The sequence below is a fragment of the Thunnus thynnus genome, chromosome 18, assembly GCF_963924715.1.
Source record: "Thunnus thynnus chromosome 18, fThuThy2.1, whole genome shotgun sequence".
NCBI classification, from domain to species: domain Eukaryota; kingdom Metazoa; phylum Chordata; class Actinopteri; order Scombriformes; family Scombridae; genus Thunnus; species Thunnus thynnus.
Window position 1 is genome coordinate 12,684,388 of NC_089534.1, and position 28,000 is coordinate 12,712,387.

The 28,000-nt window shown below is 39.0% G+C and overlaps 2 protein-coding genes across 3 annotated transcripts; one reads left to right on the top strand and one right to left on the bottom strand.

Annotated features, from left to right (window-relative positions):
• Positions 1-9,268: 9,268 nt before the first annotated feature.
• slc25a47a (solute carrier family 25 member 47a) lies at positions 9,269-15,328 on the bottom strand. Its single transcript, XM_067571656.1, has 6 exons — positions 15,033-15,328; positions 14,159-14,202; positions 14,001-14,072; positions 13,407-13,586; positions 13,025-13,289; positions 9,269-12,494 (listed from the first exon to the last, which is right to left on the bottom strand). Exons 1-6 carry the CDS (start codon positions 15,067-15,069, stop codon positions 12,181-12,183), a joined length of 912 nt encoding a protein of 303 aa, XP_067427757.1. The 5' UTR covers positions 15,070-15,328; the 3' UTR covers positions 9,269-12,180.
• Positions 15,329-16,393: 1,065 nt separating this feature from the next.
• On the top strand, positions 16,394-25,232 carry slc25a29 (solute carrier family 25 member 29). Of its 2 annotated transcripts, XM_067571655.1 has the most exons (5): positions 16,399-16,508; positions 16,806-16,865; positions 20,232-20,275; positions 20,617-20,700; positions 21,986-25,232. In XM_067571655.1, exons 2-5 carry the CDS (start codon positions 16,838-16,840, stop codon positions 22,754-22,756), a joined length of 927 nt encoding a protein of 308 aa, XP_067427756.1. In that variant the 5' UTR covers positions 16,399-16,508; positions 16,806-16,837; the 3' UTR covers positions 22,757-25,232. The 2 variants fall into 2 exon arrangements, with proteins under 2 accessions (XP_067427755.1, XP_067427756.1); XM_067571654.1 differs by having other exon boundaries at positions 16,394-16,865.
• Positions 25,233-28,000: the final 2,768 nt, after the last annotated feature.

Sequence of the window (28,000 nt, forward strand, 5' to 3'; positions counted from 1 at the left end):
TTTCCCCCTCTCTCCTACTCAGACTTGTATTTAGCTTGCTGCTGTGTTTCTCTTTCCGTGCCTTCTTTGTTCTTGGTATGCCTGCTCATTATCTTTTCTCGCGAATGGTTCTCCTTTCTCACTCATTTTCTCCCTGTTTCTTCACACAGACCCTTGCTTGGTTCAACTGAGTTCACACTCAAACACTTCCTGTGGCCTTCCTGTGGCCTGTGGTCTCCTTTAAAAAAAAGGCTGGTAGTTAACCATGCTGTAGCAGCTGCCTCCTGGGCTACTATTAAGACAGGCAGTATTAGCAATCAATAATAGAGGTGAAGGGTATTACAGATTCTCTCTGCATGCTGTTGTGTGAGGTCTGATTTCCTGGTTCAGATACCAATGCAATGGGCAGACTTTGGGAAGGTGTAAGGAAACTACCCCCACTTAACTTAATTCCAGGCTTCCATTGACATGATTTGCCCTGAAATATTTTAACTTAATTTACAGTAACAATAGATTTCCTTTTAAACCACGTGTGACCTGTTCTTTTTGTCACATACTCATGGCCAGTTTGATATATGTCCCGAGGCTCATAAAAGAGATGCCATTTGGCACATTTTGTGTGCAATACTAATCAACCTTATTTTATTTCTGTCCTGCTAACTAGCCTGATCCACCTGAGCCTTGTTTTGGCAGCATTCTAAATCCACATAGTTACTTCCTTACTAGCTTTCCTGCTTCCCTGCTTGCCACTAGTCTGATTCGTGGGGTCTCCTGAGCAGCTTCAGCAAAATTTTTGGCTGCAGGGCGCTGTCTGTGTCCCATATACCAGATAAAATGACATGAGGCTACAACAATCAGAAAAACTTTAAGAGGATTACATGCCTTCAGCACTTCAACACTGTCTTACATTCTTAAGTACGTAATTATTGCTGGATCTTTGCCTGAATTGCTACAAGTTGGCTAACTAGCCTGTTAAGCCCTAGGGTGCTGGGAGGTGTGGCTGGCCTAGACAGACATACCCAAAATAAATCAAGAATAGCTCCACAACTATCAGGTCTATATGCATGATCTTGGTCTCTATGCCTGAGGAAATTGTGATAAATCAAAGGAGAAATGTACATTTTTTTTTATCCTTTAACCTAAAATTTATTCTAGATTAGACACTGGATAACACCATGATCGCAATGATCACATGCACAGAGATGCCACTGAATTCATTCAGCAACTCCTTGACTACAGCTGTACCAAAGTAGAGAGAAATACCACAAAGCACATAGATTCTACAAAGGTTTTAGTAAGGATAGGGCCATACAGACTGTCCATTTGGCCACTTGGACACCCAAAGTACCCAAAGTGTGCCAAATGGGTTTTTACCTCTTGAAAGGGAATCTGGCTACAAAATACTACTGATTTCCACTACAGGAGGCTATGTGCACAAAATGCAGCATTTGGCCATGACATTTACCCTGTGCATCATCAGATTCTACCGTTATGCACAGCATAAGATCAATAAAAAACAACCAAATTGTGTAATTTTGTCTTCAAATGGATGGGTAGAGTACCATGGCACTGTGTTTGTAATCTGTAGTACCACCAAATGCCCACTAGATGGAAGCAAATGATCGTGTATGAAATTGAGGCACAGGGTTCAGTCTCTGCAATATAGGCCACCATGTCCATTTTGATCACAGAACCATATGTATAGACTCAAAATGACCACGAAAGGGTAAGGAAACAATATTAGTTGCTTTTGATGACAATCGCTTTGAGATTTTAAGGAATATTGAGACATAGACACAAAATTTGACACGTTGACTGCACAATGTGTTTGCTATGGGGCTGACGTGAGCTGGTTAGCTCAGGCTGTGCTATGCTTGGTATCAATGGAAAGAGTAGCATCTCTAGTTTCATCAAATATGCACTAAACAAAAGATTATGCATTACAAGCTGCGCCAATGGTATGAAATGGTATACACTTCTTGTCTCCTAAGTGGGCACGGTAGCCTCTCCTCCCAATCCCTAACCCCATCTAGACACGACCCATGCTAACGGGCTAGCTTCACCTTTTCACAAACTCAACCTGTCAGGTAGTGAAGTTGTTATTTAAAACAAGGTGCAAATCCACAACATAATCAACCTTGGTGTGTTTGATCTTTATTTAAATTACATTATGTTGATTATATGAGGCGGGAAGCAGGCAGACATACAGCCCATCTAATGTTAGCAATAGCGCCTGGATAGTTAGCATTCAGCAACCCCCTTGATGAGACAAAAGGGGCAAACAACACAAACACATAGCTGCACAGATCTGTGGGGATCAAGTTTATTTTCACGTGAATTAAATGAAGGTTCCCCTGCTAGAGAGAAGAGATATGTGTTGCCAGATCTTGTGAGAATATGTTGCTGAGATAGAAACAGTTCTCGAATTAAGTTAATTTTCTCCTGATGTGTCTGTCTGAAAAATGCAATTTTAGTGTCAGAATGTTCAGAAGATATGTGGCTTTTGAAAAATGGGTCCAGTATTTACCTCGGTGACTATGGGGCAAAAGAATCTGTAATAATCTATTCAGTTCTCCCATTGGAGTGAACAGACTCTGGGCCTGCAGCTAGTCTCCTAAAGGGGCGGGGCAGTGGCTAAACCCACATGACACAGACACAAGAAATAACTCTTAAGTGCACTGTCTCCTTTCTGAACCATGGATGCATTATAAGAGCTGGACATTGCAGTGTTGCCAACTGTTTTCAGTGGGAAGTAGCTAAAGCCTGCAGGAAACGTTGCTAGATGTCATTAGATAACATCATGTACTAATTTGTATATCTATAACATCATGACGTAATTACATACATACAAGATTTTAAAAAATGTAAAGAAAATTAAGTTAAATTAAGCTAAACTTACTGTAACTAGCTATTTCATTTGCTATTTTTCTTTTCAAGCAGCTCCTCAATGTGCATCTAAATCTACCTCTAATAATATTTATGCAGGCTGTTGTATCAACTCTAACTGAAGTATCATGAATAGAGAGATGATTATGCACTGGAATAAATTCACTATTGTTAACAAATTGTCTATTTTGACAAAACAAAATCAAACTTAGATAGTTAAGTTAAATCATTTAGAATAAAAACAATGAGGATCAATGATGGTCATTACGTACACACATTCACAGCTAATTCATGACTCTGTCTGGCTGATGATTGGTTCAGTGAATGTGAAGGGTCTGTCCAAAAAGTCGCTAGATATGTCGCTAGCCGCTTTTTTGAAAAAAAGTTGCTAAAGGGGTCTGAAAAGTCGCTAAATCTAGGGACAAGTTGGCAACGCTGAGATAGGGCTCCACTACTCAGCCTTGCAGACAATTTTTCCCAGTGGTGAGTCACAGTATTGCAGTGAAATATCCCCCTGCGACCCAAAAGCGTCTTTGCCATAGACCACCCCTGTAAAAGAGAAGTCTGTGGAACTGTTGACAGGACACCTTGAACTGCAAACAAGGTCAATTATGAATTTTACTATTACGAATTTTTGATCCATGGAGGTTATATATTTGCAAAACTTTCCTCGAGCCAAAAAAAGGGAATTAAAAATCTGTGACATCATCACATTGTAAAGTCTATGGGCCGAGCGGGAATTCGCGGATGGGGCCAGCAGGGGAAACACCACACCACTGCATATATTCAGTAGGCAAACCTGGAAGCTAGAAACCTTTTTTGGCCTGGGACTGAGCAATTCTTATTGGACTGAATGGGCGCCATTTTCAGTCCAGTATCCAGTTGTTATATTTGTTTCATATGACACCCAACATGGCGGAGTGGAGCGAGTGGATTATGTGTACTATTTCATTTTGACTGTTCCTTATATTCATAGGGTTTTTATTTTATAACTAAAATATTGAAATTATTGCCAAACAAACATTGTTTGGACAAAATACACTTGGAGTGTTGTTTTGGTAGCGTTAAGGCCTCATCTTTTAGAAACATTCGAGAAGAAAAAAGAAAAGACCACCACAGCATTTTATGAACTTTTTACTGCAAGTATGGTTGGACCCAGTATGAGCAGCAGTCAAGTTGAGTAAGGTTGAGTTTAGTATACAGGTTCATAGTGCTGAGTGATTTCCCCAGTGCACACATAACTATAGTAAGCCCCAAGTGGGAAAGCTAAACTTTGTCACAAAGTACTCGAGTTTGTATTACTGACTAAGATTGTAATGTTTCCATTTCAATCACTGGCATTGGCAAAACATAAAAGCATTTCAGGAAGGAGATGGTGAGAGCTTCTGTCAATGTTCGAATCAGAATGCAAGGCTGTGGATATTTACTGGAAACTGTGTGTACCAGTTCAGACCTGGTACATACCAAACTCGGAAATGTTTCAGTAAAAAATTTTGTTTTTTACAGCATAAGTCCACTTTTACTGAGACATAAAAGTCAGCTAAATTCGTCACTTTTACCTCTGGTCAAAGTACCTAGGGCGTGCTTTTCCTGGAAAGCTTCATTGCATCTATTGGCAGGGATGGACTTCACCCAAACCAGGCTGGAGCCAAACTAACATACACCTTACTTCATATCTGAGACTGCTTCGAAGTAGGGAATCAGCCCCGCTCAAATGACTCCCAACTTTTTCTTCTGTGAATGTTCTGTGTAATTATCCTGGCACAATTACAGACCAAGCAGTATTACGTACAACTATATCAGACTATAGTAATAACAAAATTAAATTCTCACTTGTGTTTAAGAAACACCATACATTTGGGGTTTTACACATAAACAATTGAAGCCAAAAATTGAATTAGTACAAGCATTATTAAGTGAAACAGTGCCAGACCACAGAGACCTGGATCAATGCAAGCGTTCCAAATGAAGGTATAAGTGTTGCTGTATTTAGATGTGACAGGAAAGGGAAATAAGGTGATGTATTGCTTTATGCAAACTTCATTGTATGTCTACTTAACTCCTCTTCAGTGCCAGAGAAATTTGAGTAGGTTACTTGGCACATACATGACATGTATGTACCAGACGTGCTGGAGAGAATGCTAAGGGTGTTTATTGCCCCACCTCTGCAATTAGTGAAGCTCTGGAAGAGATTATGAGTTTATGGTCAACTTATGGATCCTCTGAGCTGCTTATTATGGGTAACCTTAACGTCAGTTGGTTATCCAGCAACTCAGACAAGCTGAAAGAGTTCTGTTTTGAATTAAGTCGGTCTCAGCTGATATAAAAACCAACCACACCAAAAATGAGGACTGTTGCTTAATCTGTTTTTATAGACCTCATTCTAACAAACAAACCTCCCACTGCTTCTGGTGTTTTTGTTATGGACATCTCGACCCAGTATTTTGTGTCATAAACACTGAAAAATAAAAAAAGCCACCATGATTAGGAATGGTAATGGAACCAGAATCGAAATTTTAGATTGTAAAAAAAACCAAAAGTGATAGAGTTTAAAGTGCTTTTAATTTGATTAAATTTTATCATGTTATCTGTTTGATAACTTACCATTCATACATCTATTCATATTGTATACCACTAATACTACTAATTTGCACTTGCAAATATGTTAAGCAAATAACATAATGCCACCTGAATGACATTTTTTGCTATGCTAGCATCATGGCTCTAGGTATGGCAATGTCAGTCTGTCAGTCCACCACTTTAATACAGAGTGAAATGTCTCAACAGCTGTCGGAATAGATTGTAATGAAATTGTGTACCAACATTCATGGTCCACAGAGAATGTATTCTAATGACTTTTGTAATCCTCTGACTTTTCATTTAGTGCCACCAGCAAAGTCAAAGTTTTCACTTATCCAGGGAAATGTCTTAAAGTGTACTTGATGGACTGGCGCAAAATTATGTATCCAAATGACTTTGGTGATCCCCTGAATTTTCCTCTAGTGCCATGAGGTTTGTAGTTTTGAGTGAAATGTCTCAACAAATATTGTCATGATTGGATTGCCATGACATTTGGTATGTACATTCATGTTCTCCCCAGGATGAAATAACATTGGTGAGCCCTTAACTTACTTTACTTGCAAAACTTAATGAAACCAGGTTCTGAGATTTTGTGAAATATTTAAAGAACAAGACACTCACACAATTACCCCATAATCCCATTAGCAATTAATTGTAAATATGGTTGAAGCTTTTAATGAACATCTCATTTCACCATATGAACTACTTTGTCTGTGTCTACCTTGTTGTTATAATACCAAATTTTGTCTCATGTTCAGAAAGTAATAAATTTAAGGTCAGGCAGTTTGTCTAAAATCCTAGAATCGCTGTTCAGTGGAGAATGCAGTCCTTCCTGCAGGGGAATCATGTCCTTCAGTCACAGTCTTGTCCTAACATTACACTAAGTGCTAAAACAGTTTCTTACAGCTTGTGGCTGATTTCCTTCAAAATTTTTGGTACAATTCAAACAGTTTTTGCCAATGGTTACAATTCAATCCCCTGACATGGTGATAAAGGTGTCCCGCAAGGGTCAATACTGGATCCTCTATAGACTAATCTGTTTGTTGAGCTCTCTAGCGCCGCTCACATTACTGCAGTGGTGTAGTCAAGCTAAACCCAGTTTCAATGAAAGTTGAATCATGGATGGTTGGATTTATCATGGATAGGAATGGCACCTTCTGACAGATGAAGGGTAGCCTACTTAAATGTGGATGTTATTCAGCCCCAAAACACCAGTCTGCAATGAGTAATGATATAAGCTTTGAGGGGGATATAGTTAACTTTTTGTCTGCTGTACCTATACAGGATCAAGAATTTTACACCTTAATTTGATAGATTAATTCCACAGCTAACAACTATCAAAGTATAAGAATTGGGAATGTGGGTTTTTGGTGTTATGCTCCTCATTACTGAACTGAAATGCAATGGATCTTGATGTTAAAGAAACTCAGTCCTCTGAGGAAAGGTTTACTTGCTGCAATGTGGAATCATATGTGTGTGTGAATCAATGTGTCTCTGTGTATGTGTATTGACTGATCTTCATCTCAATCAGACTTCTCAAATAAATAAAGCTTAACAACTTTATTGGATTTTTTAAAGTAAAAGAGGTCAGGGATTACTTTAGGGAACCAGTGATTAATTTTAAAAGAATTTCTGCTTGTCATTAGGCCATCTTCCAAGCAAGAAATAAAAAAAGTCTAACACAAACACATTAGGAAGCACAGCATTTAATACAAAATTTGCAGTGAGTAGCAACAAGATTTACTCAGTACATCTTTACCTCTTTCCCTTTGAAACTGTTTGTTCCAGTTGAGTATGAAGTACAATAGCGCCCCCACTCCTCCACTTCCATTATCACCTATTTCAATTCCTCTCTACACTTGTTAATCATCGGTAAGAACTTGTTCATTTTTGCTCATGAATGCATCCTTCATCTCTCTCAGCTCATCCCAACACACTTGCCTCTTCTCTATCCAATTTAAAATAATTCAGATGTATTTAAAAAGACTTTTTTCCCTGCCTGTTTCTGTTAAATTCATCTGTCATTCTGGGTAGTTTTTTTTTATCTTTGACATTTTGAACAGCATCTCTTTTATTCAAATGCCACTTATGTTTTTGTGGCATCTTGTAAAGTGATATTTTTCAGTGTTCCTTCCCCTGTGTTTCTCTCCTTCTAGCATCTTTGTCGTTACCCTTCCTTCTCATCTCTCCCACTCCTCCATTTTCTCTCGATTGATGCCATCTGAGGTTGCAGGCCCAGGCCGCCGGAGCTGCAAATTTACCCAGCAGCACACGTCACTAACAGGGGAGCGCAGAGCTCCCAAAATAGCCCTAACAGCAATTGGTGAAAGGGGGCCCCAGTGGTAGTTACCGAGGACTGATTCTGACAACAAAATGAAGCTTTCCAGACATTATGTGAACACCCATCATTTAATGAGTCGCCCACACAAACACTGTTGGGCTGATTTATCACGTGTTTCACCACTACTTTGGTTGGCCATTGGAAGTTATTAAGATGCTGTTTTGAAGCAATTATTCTGAATTAATTTTATTCTTTTCCACCAAAGTCCACAGCATGCATTCTTTAGAATTAAGGACTTCTGATAAAGACAATCTATATGATCCTTTGGAGCATTTGAGCATACAACATAGAACAACATATGAAACATGTAATGTGAAACAGCTGAAACACATGAAAAGCTCTTCTAATGTGAGTCATGTGCTAGAACTTGTCCCAATGATTTGCCAATTAAAATGCCACCAACAAAGTATTCACAACTGGGATAATAATATGTTGCACAAACTGCTGTGTCTAACAGCAGTGATACTATATGATTGCTTGTGTATTTTCTGAAAATCATCAAAAAAGTGAATAATCCAGGTCAAAAACACATCTCTGCTGATCATTTCAGTGCAAAAACTGATGGTTACTAGAACTGACTTGTTCTTTGAAACATAGTTTTGTGCAAGCTGACTAACATTTGCCCACAAAAGCACAAAACAAGGATGAAGGATGAACAGGTCATATAAGAATATCCCAAGTCCTGTCCTTGTAGCTGTTGCCTCGTACCAATGAGCAAAGACATCAACATCAAAGCATTGCAAACTTGTTGGGATTTTATTAAAAATAACAGTGAAAAGGTGTCACTAAACTAGTCATTTTTACGCTTGTTGTGGTGGTAAATAGCCAACCAGTCTGTAACTTTACTCAATGAGATCTGTAGATGCTTGCATAATTGCAAGCTGTTGTTGCATAAGGGGGAAAAGACATGCAGGGTTTAATTAAAAGCAGCTAACAAAGGCAACATTCAGGGGTTTTCTTGTTCCACAGTACGGACTGCAATTCCTAGAATTTCAGCAAGTATCCCATTGTGGAAAAGCCTGGTTTATGAAGCTTGGCACTGGCTTGGAACTGAAATAAAGGCATACAGACTCAGCAAACCCAGCACCGTTTTATGTATGGCCAAACTGTTAACCCTTCTAGCTCAAAAGCTGTGAACTACACAGCTAAGCGTAATTGTTCTGTTAGGTCACTCTAAACTAATTAACACCTACTAATATCTTCTCAAGTTATGAAACACGTATTTAAGAGACTAATTTTGCAGTCAGTCTAATTATTTGTCTGTTAGTAGGCTGCAGATTTGTAAAATTAGATTTCGAGATGCACAAACTAAATATTCTGAAAGACACCTTTTTTGTGTTGAGTTTGTTCTTGTTTACAGCTTGTGATCTGAAGATGTGTCACACAACTGACTGAAACCAGATCCCCTGGGGTCTCACCCAACATGACCCCACTTCATCCACTGAGTAAATCTGTTATTCGTAAGGCAATTAAATCATTACAGTTGAGTTCTTTATAATAGGTCTTTATTGCACCCATGGTGAGATAAGCATGAGCCAATTACACATATAAAACAGATGAAAAGATTAATTTAACACATATCTCATGTGAAATTCGCAATTGTTAGTTCACACAACAAGAAACCAAAGTCAGAGAAAGAGACATGAAGTTATTGTAGTAATAATGTCTGAGGGCTGGTTGGAGCGGGGGTGGTTCACTCAATCGGCTCTTAAAATGTTTTCTGGATTCCACTTGATATTGCTTGTGGGATAATCTGATTGAGTTAATTATTGTATTAAACAATAGGCTTGTTTGTCTCTAACTCAGAATTTGGAAAGGAATATAAGAGGTGGCTATGACTGCTACATTCAAGAAGAGTTGGGAAGGGATGTAAACCCAGGGAAGTGGTCTACTTCCCTCTCACTACATCCAAATAAAATTCAAATGTAGATTGATTTACTCAGCAGTTCCCAATAAAAGAATGTACCAGACTGTTACCAATCTTTAATTCACATCATGGGTTCGGATGTTACAAGTTAGGTTTTAGCCACAAATTATTCTTGCATGGTCTACCTCAAGTTTCTCAGATAGCTCATTCTGCATGTTTCACAGTTATGTTTGAGGTTGTAGAAATTGCAGTAAATGGAAGGATGAATTTGTGCTTTTAATTTAATACACTGGAGAAACAGATAGATTTGGTGAAGCAACAGGTTCCACCCAATTTGATCAAAAATGTTTCTGTAATCCATTAAGTATTGTAAAACAGATATCCCTTCAAACTAACAAACATTAAAACATCTCGTATCTATTCAATTCATAAATTAGTGACCGCCAACACATTTTTAGGATTTAAAGTATCTTTAGAGGAGGTTTTACAGTCACATTTTTTCGTACCTTAAAATAATGGCTGACATAAGCGGTTTTCACACTTTTGGAAATACAACCTGCATGATATTCCTTATAGGTTTATGATTTAAGGTATGTTAAAACAGATAAAAGTGTGACTTTATTATGGATGAGTATGGTTAAGGGTTACAGTGAATGTGAATTGTTGTCAAGAGTCCTCTGGTGTCCCACAGCCATGTAGATATCACAAAATATCATTTTTTTGAGTACCATCATCATCAGTCTTTCATTTTGCATACATTTCCAATGTAATAAAATAATTTACAGTATCTTGAACAATCCAGAGTATCTTTCAGACTGACACAGGTGTGGATGACAGAAGCGTGTTGTGTGGTGTCCTCATCATGCACTAGATGGCAGTACAACCCTACAGAACAGCACAGTAAAGCTCAGTAGAGGCAGTAGATTCAACTTGGCTTGCTTTAACAGGGTTGATGCTAGATTAGATGGGCCTTGCAAAACTCTTGTGAGATTTGTACACTAACCTTAATCTTAACCTTACCTTAACCCTAACCTTTACCTAACTCTAACCTCAAGCCTAACCCTAACCACACTTGCAAGAGTTTGTCTCTCCGGTCCACCCAATCTAACATTTACCCTTTAACAAGGTGTTGCAGGGGTGGTTTATTGCTTTCTGTATATTTTCCAGTATATAGTATAGTACTTTCTATTATAGTTTGAATAGAAAGTTGCCAGTTATCACTTGCTTACTCCCTCACTTATAAGCACTCATTTTGATTTTATATGTGTATTCAGAATGTACTCCTAAAAAGATGAATCTTAGTTAAAGTTGTAAGGGAAAGTGCTCATTACAGAATTGATTTAGTGACAAAATATTCTAGTCTTTGCTTGCTTGCATTATGACATGGTTAAAGTTGCAAATGTCATATATCTTTCCTTGCTATCTAATGTCTTAGGTCTATATCAATGAAATTAAACGTGTAAGGTTAGTAGAGTAAGAGCTATGATAATAAAGTGATTAATACAGCATTTAATCATTTTATTACTACCTTTATTATTGAAGGCACAATGAGCATTTTCATTATGACATAAATCAATGCAAGAATTATTACTGTCATATCACTGTCACACTCACTGTCATATTTTCTCCTGGTTTAAGAACCATGACTTCACTGGGCCCCTCACTTCTGAACCCAATTGTCTACACATTTGTCAGTAGCAGTACTATAGTTCATGTCAATGTGTTTTTTATTTGGTGGAATGATCAAACATGAGAGGGATTCTATGAATATTTGATAAGAAGAAAGTACAAGACAAATAAGTTAATAGATGTACTCCATTGTTATTAAGAACTTGTTGTGATGACTTCCTTGTTGGTCGTAACAGCAGCTATTGTTGTAGTGTTTCAGTGAATATGATAATACTGACTCTACATTCATGATTCTATTCATAAAAACATTCCAGTTAATCAAGGTTTAAAATATCATGATATTTTGTTTAATCCAGATCATCCAGCGCTACCATTTTGCTATTCAGCTAGAGACATGTACATAATAATAAACTAATATGCGGTGTGGGCCTGGACGGGCTTCTTGCTTATTTATGTGTGCGTACTGCAGCTCATTCAAATATTCCAAATTCAAGGCCTTAAATAGTCTTGAATACAGTCAAATATAGCTCCACTTCAAGTGTCTTGATACCCTATTCTGGTGAAAAATGACTCCAGTCATGGAAACACTTTTCTTGCCATAAGCCTAGAGCGAAATAAGTTAAAAGGCTGGCCAGGGGGGCCATCTAGTGGTCAGAGGGTTACTGGTTCATACTCTTTTTACCAGCTGTGCCCGTTACTGAGAAAGTATCCCTGAGCATATTAGGATTCATGACCCTGTCTAACTGAATATTAAGCCATACATGTAACAGACAACTCCAATGATGGCTGTGGAAATTTAAATTACTTAAAAATAATGCAATGCAATTAAGTATGTCCTGGTAAAAACAAACATCAGGATTAAACACAACAGAATATGATAAAATAGAGGTAGTCAATACTATTCAAAACCTATACGAGGTGGGTCAACACGGTCAGGTCCAGCTTGGAGGAAACCAGTGAGGGCCTCGTATGTGACGAACACAACCATGTTGACGGGGAATGCACGCAGCCAGTTGATGCCTAAGCTCCTGAAGAACACGCCTGATCCTTCCACCCGCGCCGTCTCAGTGATGCAGTGGAAAAAACCCTTATATTTCTTCATCTCCCGTGCTCCATCCATCTGAAGACGGGCTTTGATCACGTCCATGGGTGTACCTAAAGTCCAACCTGCCATTCCTGCTATACCACCTGCCAGCATCACACCACTCCAATCTGCAACAAATGAAAAGATACTGAAGTTAAAAAGTGATACATTTTACTCCTCAAGGCATTTGTAACATAATGAGAAAATAGTTTTGGCCTCTGCTCCAGGTCTACAGGCTGCCCTATGCCACAGTAGTGTTTCTCATTGGAAGCAATGGTAATGCTAATCTCAAGGATACAAGCTATTTTTTCAGCTTATGCAACTGGTAAGATTTTGATTTATTTTAATACAAAACGAAGCTAATGAGCACCAAAATGAGCTGTGATTCAATCATTTAATAATCAGGTCTGCAGTCACATGTTTATCAGATATTTTATAACCAGAAATGTGACTTTGTTGATTTTTAAAAAAAGAATTCATCATATGACTCACGGCTGTAATTGAAAATATTAAAACAGGCATAAAACTAGCCGCTGATACAGATCAGCATGCAAGAAGAGTCACGCTATGAAATGTCAACTGCTAAAGCAACAAACACGCGTGCGCTCACACAAAAAAACTGGAAAAAAAGCAGACTTTCTTCTTAAACTTTACTTACCTGGCCTTTTCTTTCCACTCTCTGTCAACCATTCACAGATGGTATTGTAGGTTAAAAAGTATGTAGCATATGATGGCCCATCTCTTAGCATGAGTGGGAAAGCCCCTCTGTAGAGCCCCAGGACACCCTCCTCTTTGATAATGCTCAGCAGACAGTGGACTGGACCATGATACTTGGGTCTGGGCATGTTGCTTCCTCCTCGCTTGGACTCTGTCTGACACTGTAAACGTACCTTCACTATGTCACCTGGAGACATCACTGATATCTGTAGGAGCCAGATAAGGAGAGACTCAGCACAGAGGTGAAAGCAACAGATGCATATCAGTGTCCAAAGTGATGGTATAACATGCATGAAACACATTTTTGAAACTGCATCTGTTACCTGAGCTATACCCCCTGCCAAACCAGACAGGAAGACTTCTTGTTTGGTGTTTGGACCACAACCAGCTCCTCGCGCCTGGCTCAGACATTGCAGGCAATTCCTGTATGTGCCGAACACCACAGAGGAAGTCATAGAGATTGTGGTGATAGGTAAGGACATGCCTTTGAAGAAGCCATGCATCTGATGGCACAAATGAGAAAAACCAAGCGAGAAAACAGTGAGAAGTAGTGAACAAACCTACTTCCTGTTGCTGATCTATCACTTAATTTTCTGGCAATTAAATTGACTTTTTATTCTATTGTAGGCTAACTGGCATTCAAGTATAAATGCAAAGTGATGATGTGCAGTTACCTTGAATAAGTTTTGTCTAAGAAAAATGTGAAAATGAAAATGTGTAGTTCACATGTTGTTACACCTTTGATATTGTTACCTAACCAACAGTGACACATTTACCTTATGTGGGCTACTTTTCTAACATTATGTTAGCTCAGTTTATCCTTGCTGTTTTTGCTCTGCAACAACATTTGTAAACATTTTGACACAGGCATATGAAAAAAAATAGTTGGTATTCAGTGTATCATTTCAACTACTTACCCCTTCATTTGAAAATGTTGCTACAGTACACTGCCATATTCCGGTGAACTGCTTTTGGGTTTGAATCCGGACCTAGAAAAGTTAAAATTTTTGGTGAAAAAATGTCTGTTTGCTATATGGCCATCTTGACTCTTTCAAGTACTGCCCACTTACTGTACCTTCACAGTGTCCAGAGGGTAGCCCACTGCAACTCCACATGCCCCTGTTTATTTCCAGAGAAAAGAGAGCATCAAGAACACAACAGAAACACAGCTGTGATTGAGGTTATGGAGTTTAACTGCAACACTTTCAATTATGTGCAGCTGACAGGAAGGTCAAATGTGAGGATTCTTGCATTACTGCTTTACATCATTAAAATAACAAAAGCCTTGACTGGTAGTCAGGCAAAATAAGCAATACTAAGACTGTTTATCCTACAATCATATTTTCTGTAATGTAGCCTATTACTTCTTTAACACGAGTCCCTGTATTTGCTGTAGGCACCCCCCTCTGCACTCAGAGTACAATAAATTAGTTGATAGATGAAACTTGCTGAGAGTAAACGTGACAGGAGGTGAGGGACATTTCTATTTTAAGTGGGAACACATTTTTCCTCCCAGCTGTCCTTTAAAACATTCAACCCTGTCCAATTTATCCCAGGCTGATTATCAGGTACAGTATGCCAGTTTAGTTTAGTTTTAAAATATTTAAAGTACATCAGGTATGTGACCCTCACACCGGTCTGGATCGAGCTCATAGAAGACAAACATATGTATCTGGGAGAGGGTTTATGACACTGATAGTTTTGTTATATTACGACAGGATAAAAGCAATAACGTTACATTTAATGTTAGTTCTTTATATCGTCAGCTCAAACAAGTATATTTTAAATTTAAAGTATTATTATTATTATATTATCTTAACCTGTCAAACGAGCCAAGTTAGGTAACGTACCGCACCATGCGCATCCAGTACAGTTACGTTAGCTAGCTAAGTTATTTAGCAAACACGTTAGTCAGCTATTAGCTAACTTACAAACTGGTTAGCTGTTACCTGCAAATGATCCAGACACAAAATCTGCGATATGCATCCTGTCAAAATGTGACTGACCAGCCGATACTTGTCCGATATGGGGCCATTCTGTCGTACCGTGCGTTAAATAGCCGTAACCTTGAGTGTGCTGCGGTTACATGACGAGCAGCAGTCTCTCACCAGCCGAACAACGTCGAGTGACAACATCACTTCCGACTTTACCCGAAGATAGCCGAAGGGTACGATGTACCTAAATAAGCGGTTAGCGTAGACAAAACTGCGTATCTAATACCAGAATCACACGTAGGACTACGCTATTTTATTTCTATTGCAAATCACGCTTTCCACATATAAAACGGCATTTTTTGAAATGTCTTTTTTATGTTTTAACGGACTCTTTAAGCCGACTTAATGCCACATATTATATCATATAGGTCATTTCTTGAAGCCACATATTTATAAAATAATAACACTGTAGCTGTCAATTAACTTATTATACACACAGATTGTTAATGATAAAATTGCCTCCATGCACTGATGTCGGAGTCATGGACAGTCCGTTCAAAAAAAATTTTTTTCCTTTCATTATTGGCATATAAAACAATTACAATTTTCTTCTTCCACAAAATGATCATATTAAAATGTGGGTTTGCAGAGAAAAAGTAAAAACAAACAAACAAACAAACTCTGAGCTAGGGAAGGTTACAGTTCACGATTTTAAACAAAAACAGGTATTCATAGTTTTTACAGCCTTTGGATTAGAGTAAAATCAATTTGAATCCATGTACTGTTTGACCTCCTGTGTAAAAACCAATAAGTTCGGCTTTTTACCTGTAAGTTTGCTTTGATGAATATGATATTTTGCCAATAGAATTAAAAGATTTATAAAATATAGCTGATAATTCAATTCAGAGTTATCGTCTAGTATTCCACACAGTACATGTTTCCCAGATAATAGAGGATGTTCATCAAAATGGCTGTTGATAAAGATACACGTTATTCCAAAAGGTCTCACAAAGTCTCCCAAAAGGGACAAATTAAGTGAACAACAGGGACAAAATGTGCAACTGATATCAATATCTTTTGTATATTTTTCTAAAATATATCTTAGCTGGGTAAAATATATGAATAAGCTGGAAAGAAACGTCCTTCATTTTATTAATTATTATCATATACCGATGAGGCAGGAGCCAGTTAGGCATTTTCCATGTCAGGTTAAACAGTCCATTCAAAAGCAAAACATCACCCGGCATACTGTGACGCATTACAACACTGGGATACCTTTCCGGATGCAGCCAATGGCTGACGAGGATTACGTCTCATGCGGGGTGTCGGCGTTATCTCCTCGCTCTGATTGGATAGAAACTCTACCCCAGACCGGAAGTCGCTTCCTGCGACGCTAGCTTGCCTGCTACAGAAATAAACCTCCTTGATGCAGACACAGGGGAGAGGGTGTCCGCATTGACTGTAAACGCTACAACGGTTAACGGAGGTCGTGTAGGTCAACAGTAGAGTTATATAAGAATAAATATAGAGCAAGCTAATAACAAATCAGAAGAGAAACTAAAACTGTCAGCATTTGTCGATTGAGAGGTCTCAGAGGGGGGCTCCAGACAAGCTAGCATAGACGCTAACTGTGACTGTCAATTAGTTCATTGGGTAGATTAAACCGTTAGAGACTGCTACCGTCAGATGTACAACGAAGTAAACGGTTTTGGGAACAAACAACAACGCTTCATTTAATCGCTGAGACACTATATAGTTAGCATTAGGTAACGTTTACTCCTTTTTCAGCTCAAGTGACGTTGAAAAGCGGCATTGAAGAGATGGACTTCGTTGCTGGCTGCATCGGAGGTGAGTCAGTCGCAGCTGCACTTGCTAACTTGGACTCTTCATCTTGTCAATTGTTAACACGAGAACAGTTGATTTCGGACACTATAGCTTGAGGTAGGTTAGCTGGCTTCAAATGCCGTTCTGCTTTAACAACAGTAGCTTGCCCAATCACAAATCTGACCATCTCCACCCATACTGATGCAATTCTGTCACAAGATTACTAGTGCATTATCGAAAGTACACCACAGGACGGCACACTAAAGCCCACCCTGTAAATTCCTTAAATGCCGCGGATTGTATCTGACCTAACGGCAGACCTTGACATTGAATGAGTGTAAAGTTGTGATTGGTTTGTTCTATTAGCAGCATGATCAGTCTGATCTAATAATAGGAAAGAAAATAAAGTTTATTATTCAGTCCCCCTCCACTCAAAAATGTGTTTTTCTTCTTGTTCCTACAGTTGGATATTTGAAGAATGATGTATGTGCAGAGTTTGACACTAGAAGGCTGTTCTCACATTCATCTAGTGAAAGTGGAAAGTTTCTCTGTGCTCATTGAAAATCTGATTTTAAGGGGTGGGCCTATGAGCATGACATCACAAATAGTTTAGAAGCCAATCCTGGTCCAATATTCAACTTACGCAAGTGTGATGTGGAAGCTTGAAACCCCCAGTGCACATTTCTTCTTCCTACTTCCTCAAGTAGGAGACATCTTGTGTCCAGCAGTTAAACTACTGAAATGAAATATATTTGCATATATTGATATAACTGATATCAATATCTTTTGTATATTTTTCTAAAACATATCTTAGCTGGGTAAAATCTATGAATAAGCTGGAAATAAACGTCCTTCATTTTGTTAATTATCATCATATACCAATGAGGTAGGAGCCAGTTAGGCATTTTCCATGTCAGGTTAAACAGTCCATTCAAAAGCAAAACATCACCCGGCATACTGTGACGCATTACAACACTGGGATACCTTTCCGGATGCATATTTCTAGTTTCTGGATTTTTTAATCAATGTTGTCATGAATTGTTATTTCCCCCACAGGATATTCAATGTAGCACGGAAAGTACATTTTGTTATTGCTGGATAATTAGATAGATAATGTTATGTTAACCTTGATTGAATTAACCAAGCTCAGAAACGCTTGCTCACAGAGGGTGCGCCAACCATTTTCATTTCTCCCTGATGTCCCTTATGCACCATGTTGAGAATCGAAAGCATGCAAACACTACATAAGTGCAACCTGAGCTTGCATGCTTGGAGGCTGGCTGTTTAAAGTATCCAGACACACACCATACACAGGATGAATCAGTACACACCCCTTCATAGACCAATCCCATGCTCTCTTCACTGTACATGTTACTGACATGACAGACCATGTGGTCCCCTACCCTCTCAGTGTGACTGAATTCAAAGAAGCATCTATAGTCGTACGGGAAGTGGCATCATTTTTGGAAACAGTGACGCATTCTTGGGCATAAAAAATTCAGTGTTGACCTATTGAAGAGATTCTTTCTAACAACAATGATGCAACACCGGCCTCTGTTCGTTTATCCTGGACTCAGATCATACTAGTTCATTGAGGTCAATGACCGCTCGTCATTGTGTCAAACACACACATGCTTGTGGTCTTTTTCTGGCGTCCATCTGGGGCTCATTCCTGATAGGCTCCTTTTACAAACGGGTCATGTGACAAAGCAGGTGCTTATGTAGGATTAGCTTGCTGTGGTTTGTTTACTGTGGTGACACAGGTGGGCCAGAAACTCAGGTCCTTTTTTAAAAAATAAAATTGTCTTCATTGTTATTGGGCCTTTTCATTATTATTTTTGAAAACAGCAAAGCATTTTGTGCTGAAAAATATAATAGAGCAATTAACAATGAAATATGGCAATGTCAAATAGGTGGGCATTTGTCATGGTTTTTGATATGTTATATAGACTATACAGTATGTCATATGAGAATATGTAATTGTATGGTGCAATTTTGATATGTCATGATATACTGATTTCTGGAAAATCAATTGTGAAACTGTTAAATCAAAATGTCCATCCATCCATTTTCTTTACCGCTTATCCTCTAGAGGGTCACAGGCGAGCTGGAGCCAGTCTCAGCTGACATTGGGCAAGAGGTGGGGTACGCCCTGGACAGGTTGCCAGTCAACCACAGGGCTAACTGACCTAATACACCCAGTGATATTGAAGAGTTTGCTATTATAGTATGGAATAAATGTTATGGCAAAATATCTTACAATACACATATTTACATAGTCACATTTATCATCATATTACCCAACCGAATGAACATCTAATGCTGCCAACACAACAGGTATAAAATAACACATTTCTATCTGGCATGAATGTATAGTGTAGAGGGCAGACTCGCTATCTGAAATTATAATCCAGATACTTGTGCTACTTTACTGTGTGAACTCTTAATGTTTTTTGCGGTCTACCAGTTAACTGTTATCAGGGCTGAGCAGGTGCAGGTGAGAGGTCCAAACTGGCATCAGAACATAGGCATGTGCTGTACAAGCCCAGATTATGTAACACTGAAAAATGTGCTAAATAAATTTGTCAAAAGTATCAATACTTTGATACTTTTGTTGTTTTTAAAATGATACGATCTCTGTTGATTATACCTTCGGTAGTAGCGAAAGTACTAAAGCTAAAAAAAAACCCAAACAGATCTACAATCAGATTTTCAACCCAAAGCTGCACAGATGGTATCCCGTGGTATCGAAAGAAGTATCAAGTATTGTTTTTTTTATGCTAGTATTGTATGAAAGTTTAAAATTCTGGTATCGTGACAACCTTAGTGCTAAAGAAAGTCTTATAGGGTGATGACGACCAGTGAGCTGGCTCTGGCTCAAAAAGGCAGTGTTACCCTGGAGGAAATTGCAGCATACTTAAAAATTACACAACAGTGCCAGCAGCAACATTTTTAGCCTTAAAAGAAAAGTCAAATAGGCCAAAGATTGGTTAAATAGGCCTGATGTGTCAAAGGATGCAGATTCCTTAAAATAATCAGAAAAATGTAAACAAGATCTGTACATGTGTGTACAGTAACTAAAATGGGCTTAGTTATAATTTGATTGGTAATACACAGTAGTACATAAGACATGCATGCAAAAAAATACAAGGTAACAGCAAGGGTTACGGTGTTCTTGTTGAAATGTCATATTTTGAATGTAAAAGTATGTGTTAGGCTAAATTTGATTACATCATAGAGTAAAAGCATAACACTCAACTAACGTAGATCAAATTTGCACTATTTGTTATCAAGACAAGTTTTACTTTTACTTGCCTCTATTAAAATCAAATGGTGACAAATGATCATAGTCCACTGGATTATTCTCACTGCTGTTTTCTTTGTCTCCAGGTGCTGCTGGAGTCTTGGTCGGACACCCGTTTGACACAGTTAAGGTAGGAGAATATTCCTTTTTTTTTAAGGCATAGTGAAATTACTGACTGATAGAAACACCTGTGTTTTGAGGCAATTTTCTGCATCTTTACACACACATTTGAAAAAGAAAAATACACTTCATGACTCATTGTATTATTTTTTGTATAAATATCTTAGTTTTCCTTTTCTAGACACAGCATATTTTCTATTGCTTAGCACTAGATGTTTTTCTTCAGGTTACTATGTAACCTGACTTGTACATTGCCAATGATTTGTTAGCCCCTGATCTCAGTCATGCAGCAGGATGTGATTCATTAAGTTTTCCAGGGATCAAAACAGGGTGTCTTTTTTTCCCCCCCAGGTGAGACTGCAGGTCCAGAGTGTTGATAAGCCTCTGTACCGTGGGACCTTTCACTGTTTCCAGTCTATCATACGACAGGAGTCGGTACGTAGATTTCTTTCACTCAGGAGTCTACTAGTGATATTTGTATGCAGTAACCCTACTGATATGTGATTAAATGTCTTTAGTTTGTTTTTTTTACTATCTTTCCATTTTTTAAAGCTTTGATGCCGCAGCTCACCCCGGTGCATTTGTTATGTTTGGCAGAACCTATCTTTAGTCATAAAAGAGTAACTTGCAGTTTGAAGCCAAGAAAAAAGCTGTCAGGGCGAGATCTGATTAGCTGTTATCTGCTGTTTTAAAGCCAGATAGCTGGAGAGACCTGATAGTAGAGTTAAGTCAGACACTCTTGGGCTTATGACTGAATGGGGCATCTTAAGTTGGGGGACTCTTAAGTTAGTGTCAGTGTAGTTTTATTTATTTGTTTATTTATAAGCTCTGTAGCTCTTGTTTTCCCTTGTTGACCTGAATAATCTTGTTGAATCTTGTTTTTTGACATTTGGTATAGTCGTTATTCTTTTTATCTCGTCACATTTTCCCCGTAGCAATTGCTACAGGGAATAGACATTTCCAGCTTGAGAAGTATATTTACATAACAGAATGTCTTATTCAAACAACCAACTGAAATCCTGTAACATTATTGGCAGAGGCAAATAGGAAGGAACACCTTTTTTCAGGATTATTATTTGAGTAGATGCAGGGCATCTTCACATTTTTCCACATTTACTGCCTGCTCCTTTAATACAAGAAGTGTCATAGGGAGTGCCAGATGGACAATAATGGCTGTCCCGTACAGATGAAGTGACTGATGTCTTTTACACACTTTGTTAAGTCTTTCAAGAGGAGCTAACCCGCTAGATAGGATATAGCTTTTTAGACCTGTTAGGTCACAAACAGAAGAGGCCTCATACTCTACAACAACAAAAAGAAAACGGTCAAAGTAATGATAGAAAAAGTTGAAAAGTAGTTTTGCATTGTGATGGGACATGCTGGTTGTGAGTTGTACCAAAATATGTTATTTTTAATAGTGGCAGCTTGTGGAACTGGTTGTTCTTGAAACACTGCATGCTGCACACACTGCTTGTTCAAATTATGAGTACACACTGATTAAACCTTGTTTTCTATATAGTAATTCTGAGCAGTGTAAACATGACTCTAATTGGAATGAGTCAGAACATTTGAGCTAATGTAACTAAAAGTTAAAGGAGAAAATGTTTGTATTTAAAGAAAAGAGGAACCTCTGGGTGTTGGTGATTGAATTTCATAGTGATGTGCAAAATGTCTCTTGTATAGACCGTCTCTAATATGTCGTTTCTGACCTTCTCTGCAGATGTTTGGTTTGTACAAAGGCATTGGATCCCCCATGATGGGCCTTACATTCATCAATGCTATAGTGTTTGGTGTCCAGGGGAACACAATGCGGCTGCTGGGACATGACACCCCCATGAACCAGTTTCTTGCTGGTGCTGCAGCAGGTACCATCCAGTGTGTCATCTGCTGCCCCATGGAACTGGCCAAAACCCGCATGCAAATGCAGGGTACAGGAGAGAAGAAGGCCTCCAGGAAGATGTACAAGAATTCCCTGGACTGCTTGGCACGCATCTACAACCGCGAGGGTTTGCGGGGCGTAAACAGAGGCATGGTCACCACACTTATCCGCGAGACACCCGGCTTTGGAGTGTATTTCCTGGCCTATGATGTGCTGACGCGCAGCCTTGGCTGTGAGCCTGATGACCGTTACATGATCCCCAAACTGCTGTTTGCCGGGGGCATGGCTGGCATTGCCTCCTGGCTTTCCACCTATCCGGTGGATGTGATCAAATCGCGGCTGCAGGCAGATGGAGTTGGTGGAGTCAACCAGTACAGTGGCATCGCTGACTGTGTGCGTCAGAGTGTCAGGAGAGAGGGCTACATGGTGTTCACACGAGGCCTCACCTCCACGCTGCTACGGGCCTTCCCTGTGAACGCCGCTACCTTTGCTACCGTCACACTCGTCCTCATGTACGCGCGGGGTACAGAGGAAGGACCACAAGATTGTGAGCCGGCTCCGTCAAGCCACCATGCACAGATACAGCAGCAGGCCCAACCCTCCAGCCTGTAACAGCACAGAGGTCGCACTCTTAACCTCGGCACTTTACAAGACCATGGAAAGACAAAATGTACAAAACCTGTACTATTGTCAGACCAGTCATTCCCAATTTTGAATCAAAAAATACCTGGTTTATATACTGGCTTGTTTTTACTTTCATGTCAAAAAGGAAACAAAGGAAAAACACATTTATTTTTATTTCATTTTTAGCAATAATTTAAGTTTGAGGTTTGCTTCTTAAGATGCAGACTTGTAGAGAGGTGGTGTCACCTCTAATTAGATGGAGGAAATCGGACCTATGAGATTCATGAAAGCTTTTAACAGGAGCTTTTATCTTTCAGAAATTTCCAGTAAAAACACTGATATAGACTTGTTAAGTATGTACAGCGTAGACACTGAAAGTTGATATCTCTGTTACGTATATCTTGGAATGTATAGTGTTTTGCTGCACTTGTATATATCATTATTTTTGAGTAACTCTTTTTTTATGTATATTGGAAAACATTTTCCTGCCTTATAATATGAATACTTTTATGTTGCGTTAGGAGACACCTGTTTGTACCTGAACTGTATCCTCTGAAGAGCAAAGCAAGCAAGAAGGAGGGAATGTAGCATGTGATAAGGGATGTCTGCAGAACTTATCACTTTTGTCTGCTTTCAAACCAAAAAAAAACAAAAAACCATTGCAGCTATAATCTGATCACCACTAAAGCACTATTGGTCCATACAGTACATATCAATACTCATTGTCAACAATAAACCAACTGGTTTGAAGGGCTCTTCAGGGACCGAAAGCAAAGCATCTATGTGTGTGCGTGAGTCGAGTCAAGTGTAGGCAGCGTTGTGTTTTATGTGTGCTTTGGTTGTCTGTTTGGCATGTTGTGTTTTACCGAATAATGTGACGTTTTATCTTTGTGACTTTACTGATGTATTAAAGGCCTAATCCAGAGGTGGAACATGGCGCTACACGTGGCACCACATTTCATTTTATTTTTGTAAATGTCATAGCTAAATTATATTTTGACTATATTTTTAAGCTGTAAATGCTACGGTTATGGCAGGGTCACAAATCTGTGCAGGGGGGGGTCCCTTCAAAGATGTGGAAGTGCCCACAAATGTCCCAATATTTTGCATGGCCCTCAGTTTGTTTCATGTAATCGCCGAAGGGCCGTTGTAGGTGATTGGTGGCAGAATGGAAGAAATGCCAATGAATATAAACTGGTGCTTCAACAAAAAAACTAAACATGGGAACAACAACATGAGAAGGGGGAAAGAGTGAGTAAGATTTAGGGCAGAGTCTTCTGCAAGGTCTTTAAAATGTCGCTTAAACTGTGCAGTTTAATTTCTTACCCTGGTATATTGTTTATTGGGCAAAAAGACCAGCATTAATGTGAATTTACGGTCAGTTTCTCTCTCTCTAAATTTAAGAGGAAATGTATGTATTTATGTGTATCAATGGTTGAACTACTGTGTGTAATCTGGATTGGGGCTTTAATTGGATTTATTTATTTTTTAAAGTTACTTTATTAGTTTGAAAATGTACAGAGTTTGAATTGTCTGCTTTCTGCATGTGTGTGGTCAATGTCAGATTATTTTTGTCCGTGTTTTATACCCAAATGTTGAATTTGTAGCTGTAAAGCAATCAAATTTTCTTCCCCAGCAATCAGATAATCTTCTCCCCTGAATGCTTTTCCAGACACTGTCCTAAGTTGTCAGTTAAGCAACAAATCAGACTGTGATCACTGTCGTCATTTGTATATGACGTAGTATTAATATGAAGAAGTATTTATGAAAGGCTGTCAGAGAACAGAAGGTCACAGATGCACTAAAACCTAATGTAGGTTGAATGTAACACACCTGTATTCACTCGCAGGTGTTTCTGACTGAAACTGAAAAAAGTTGAAGGTCAAAATGATTTCTGGGATTCGTGTTGTCGAAAGTTTGTACTGCTCGTTGCTGCTTAGACACTTGAAAATCTCCCAAGGCTGCATTCTAGTTTGATAGTGGGCGATGAAAACAAAATGAAAGCGGGAAGATGTGCAAAGGGATATTTGGTATGTGTGTGTTGAAGTTTCTTGTGTTTAATCATTAATTCCACCTCTTAAAACAGTGACTGTTATTCCCGGCTATAAGGTAGATTACATCTGAAACTTTGTGATTGCCAATCGACAGCTAATGTTTAGTCCAGCTCATGTGAAAGATGCAATATGTACAGGATGTAACTGTAATGATGTGAGATTGTTTTGAAGTGATTGGTACTGTAAATATATACATATATAACCTATATTTTTCAGTCCAAACTAGTTGTGTGGTTCCCTGAGTGTCTGAGTTTAAGCAGTTTTAAAAGTCTCGATTTGATCAGTTTGTTACACTGAAGAGATTTTAACTGAAAAACTGAGACATGATATTTTTTAACATAGTCATAACCTGTTTGTCTAGATTTGTCAGAGGATCTGTACAAATGGGTAAATAAAAAAATAATTCAGAAGCTGTTTGTCTCTTTTTGTTGTTATCATCTCTACACCATTTGCATAATTACACCATTGCAGATTTAGTCTTATGCAAAAAGTTAATTGTTCCTGTGGGCTGTGACAGTCCCAGTGGTAAACAAATAATGACATTCATGGGTCCCTCTGTGAAAATAATACAAATCTATTTTCTATGGTGAACAGAATGAACAGATGGGATCTGCCTGGGAGATGTACACCATTAAGTGACAAAACTTGAATCATAGTCATTTTATTATACTTTATATTATACATAAAAACAGTGCAGTTGGTCTATACATAGTCCTACACAGAAATGTCATGAGATTTCAGTTTGGAGAAAAGTCAACAAGCAGGTAAACAAAGTCACTAAACTGCTTTACAAGTCCCTGTTTCTGCTCTTCTCTCATACTGTCACAGTCAGGAATGACACAGCTCTCACTTAGTGTTACTCTCACTGATACATGCTTCTTACATGGTGTTATCTGGGAGTGAAAGGCTCTAGATTTGCTCATATGAGAGCTCATGTTTTTCTTTTCTTTTTTTAATGTTTTTCACTTGGTAGGTGCTGCAGAAGAAACCAGAAGGCACTGCTCTAACTGTTCTGGGTCAAGCTGTGTATCTGTTGACTCAACCACAGATTAAAATATTTTATCTGTTTATTTGTGTGACTAAATTGTTGATCGCCATTGCTGCATGGTCCAATAAGCTGGCGCCTGAAGGCATCAGATAGGCTGCACGGTACCAAAATGTCTAAAATCGGTCCCTTTTTAGTCCTAACAGGTTACAATAGTGGAGGCAGACTGTAACCAGAGAAAATGCACTGGCAAACAACAAACAAGAAGCAGTGAGTGTATTCTGTAAGACTCAATTCAAGAGCCATCTGCTGACAATCAGTGGTAACTGCAACAACATTTTAAGACTAGATTAGATCTTTCTTGTCATTGTGCTCAGAATAGTGAAAATCTGTTTAGTAGCTCTTCAGCAGTGTGCAGCATAAAAAACTGGAAAGTTCAATAAATAAAAGTAAAATATATACGAAGGCAAACGATAAAAACGAGACAAGACAAAGTGACCTTAGCAGTACCATAGTGGTAAAGCAGCAGCATACGGCTGGTATATTACCAAAGATACTGCAATATGTGCAATATGATTGCACATATTGCAGTATCTTTGGTAAGTCTGTAGTGCATAATGAATGTGTGTATGTGTGTGTGAGTGGGTGGGTCGGTGGGGTTATTGCTCACAGCAGTCAGTGTTTTTCAGTCATTGGCAGTGGGGGATAAATAGAGGTTACAGAAAGAGAGAAGTTGTTTTTTTAGTCTGTTTGTTCTGCTTTTGATTGTCCTGTATCTTCCTCCAGAGGGGAGAGGGACAAACAGACAGCGTCCAGGGTGGGTTGGGTCTTTCATGATACTGCTGGATTTCCTTTTGTAGTCAGCCAGTGTCAAAGTCCTTCAGAGGTGGTATTGTAGTCCTAATGATACGCATAGCCACCTTTGCCACCTGTTGCAGATCCCTCCGGTCTTTCGCAGTATGGCTGCTGTGCCACACTGTGCAGCAGCAGCTCTGGAGGCTCTTTATGGTGGCACTGTAAAGGCTTACCGGCAGCTGCTGTGGGAGGTGTAACTTCCTAATGAAGTATAGTCTCTGCTGGGCCTTCTTCACCTGGTGAAAGATGGAGCTCTAGTGAAAGATCTGTAAGGAGGACTATCTTTTTCATGCATAGGCCTATAGTTATATTTCTCATTCATCCCTGCCATTCACATTTCTCATGCATGCTCATTTTCAGTTTCTCTTGCTGTCATTGTCTGGGGCTGTCAATTGAGCTATCAGCTGTTCACATTAGCTATTCACATCTATCCGATTGCACACACCTTCATTGTTAGCCTATCATCTTGCTGCTGTCTCTTTTAAATATGTTTCTCTCTCTCTGCCTTTATTGTGTTCATGCTGCTGTTATGTGTGTCCCTCCACCTCCTCATCACCGCCCACTCTTTGCAGATTCACCAGTTTCATCACTTCATCAACCTCATCATCAGCCTTATCAGTCTCAGCAGAAGTCCTCAGCCAGCACCACCACCAGTGTCTGGACTCCATGGGGAGATTTATCATGCTGCTGCTCAGGGCTGATTCCCTTCGTTTACAAAAAGATCTCCCAGTGGAGTATAAGTGCCAAAGACTTTCTTGGCATTGTTACTATATCATCTGTTATAATAAATATCTTTACTTCATTCGCTGTGTCTCTCCTGATTGAAATGATTACACGTGAGGTCTGTAGACTCCCAGGAATCTGAAGTTCTCCACCCTCTCTACCTCCTCCCCTCGTATGCAGAGGGCCCGAGTGCTCAATTCGCCTTGATCTTCTGAAGTCTATTATCATCTCCTTAGTTTTTGTGGTGTTGAGGTCCAGGTTGTTATGGGAACACCACTCAGCCAGGTGTCGAACCCCCTCCCTGTCGGCTGTTTCATTGTTGTTTGTTATCAGTCCTACTATGGTGGTGTCGTCTGCAAATTTGAAGGGTCAGTTCATCCAAATTCAGGTTTTTCAAATGTCATTTTTTAATGCTAGGAGCACATACAAAATACCACTCATGGCTTTTGTATTAGGACCAGCAGTGGAGATCTCAAACCCTCAGAAAATAAAATCCCTCTACTCCTGTCTGTATTCATCTTTTGACAACAGTTAGCTGTCAACCTCAAATAAAGGATGGAGTACAAATCAGCACTGTTGAAAGTAAAAAGGTTTTTAATTTATTATCTATTGAGT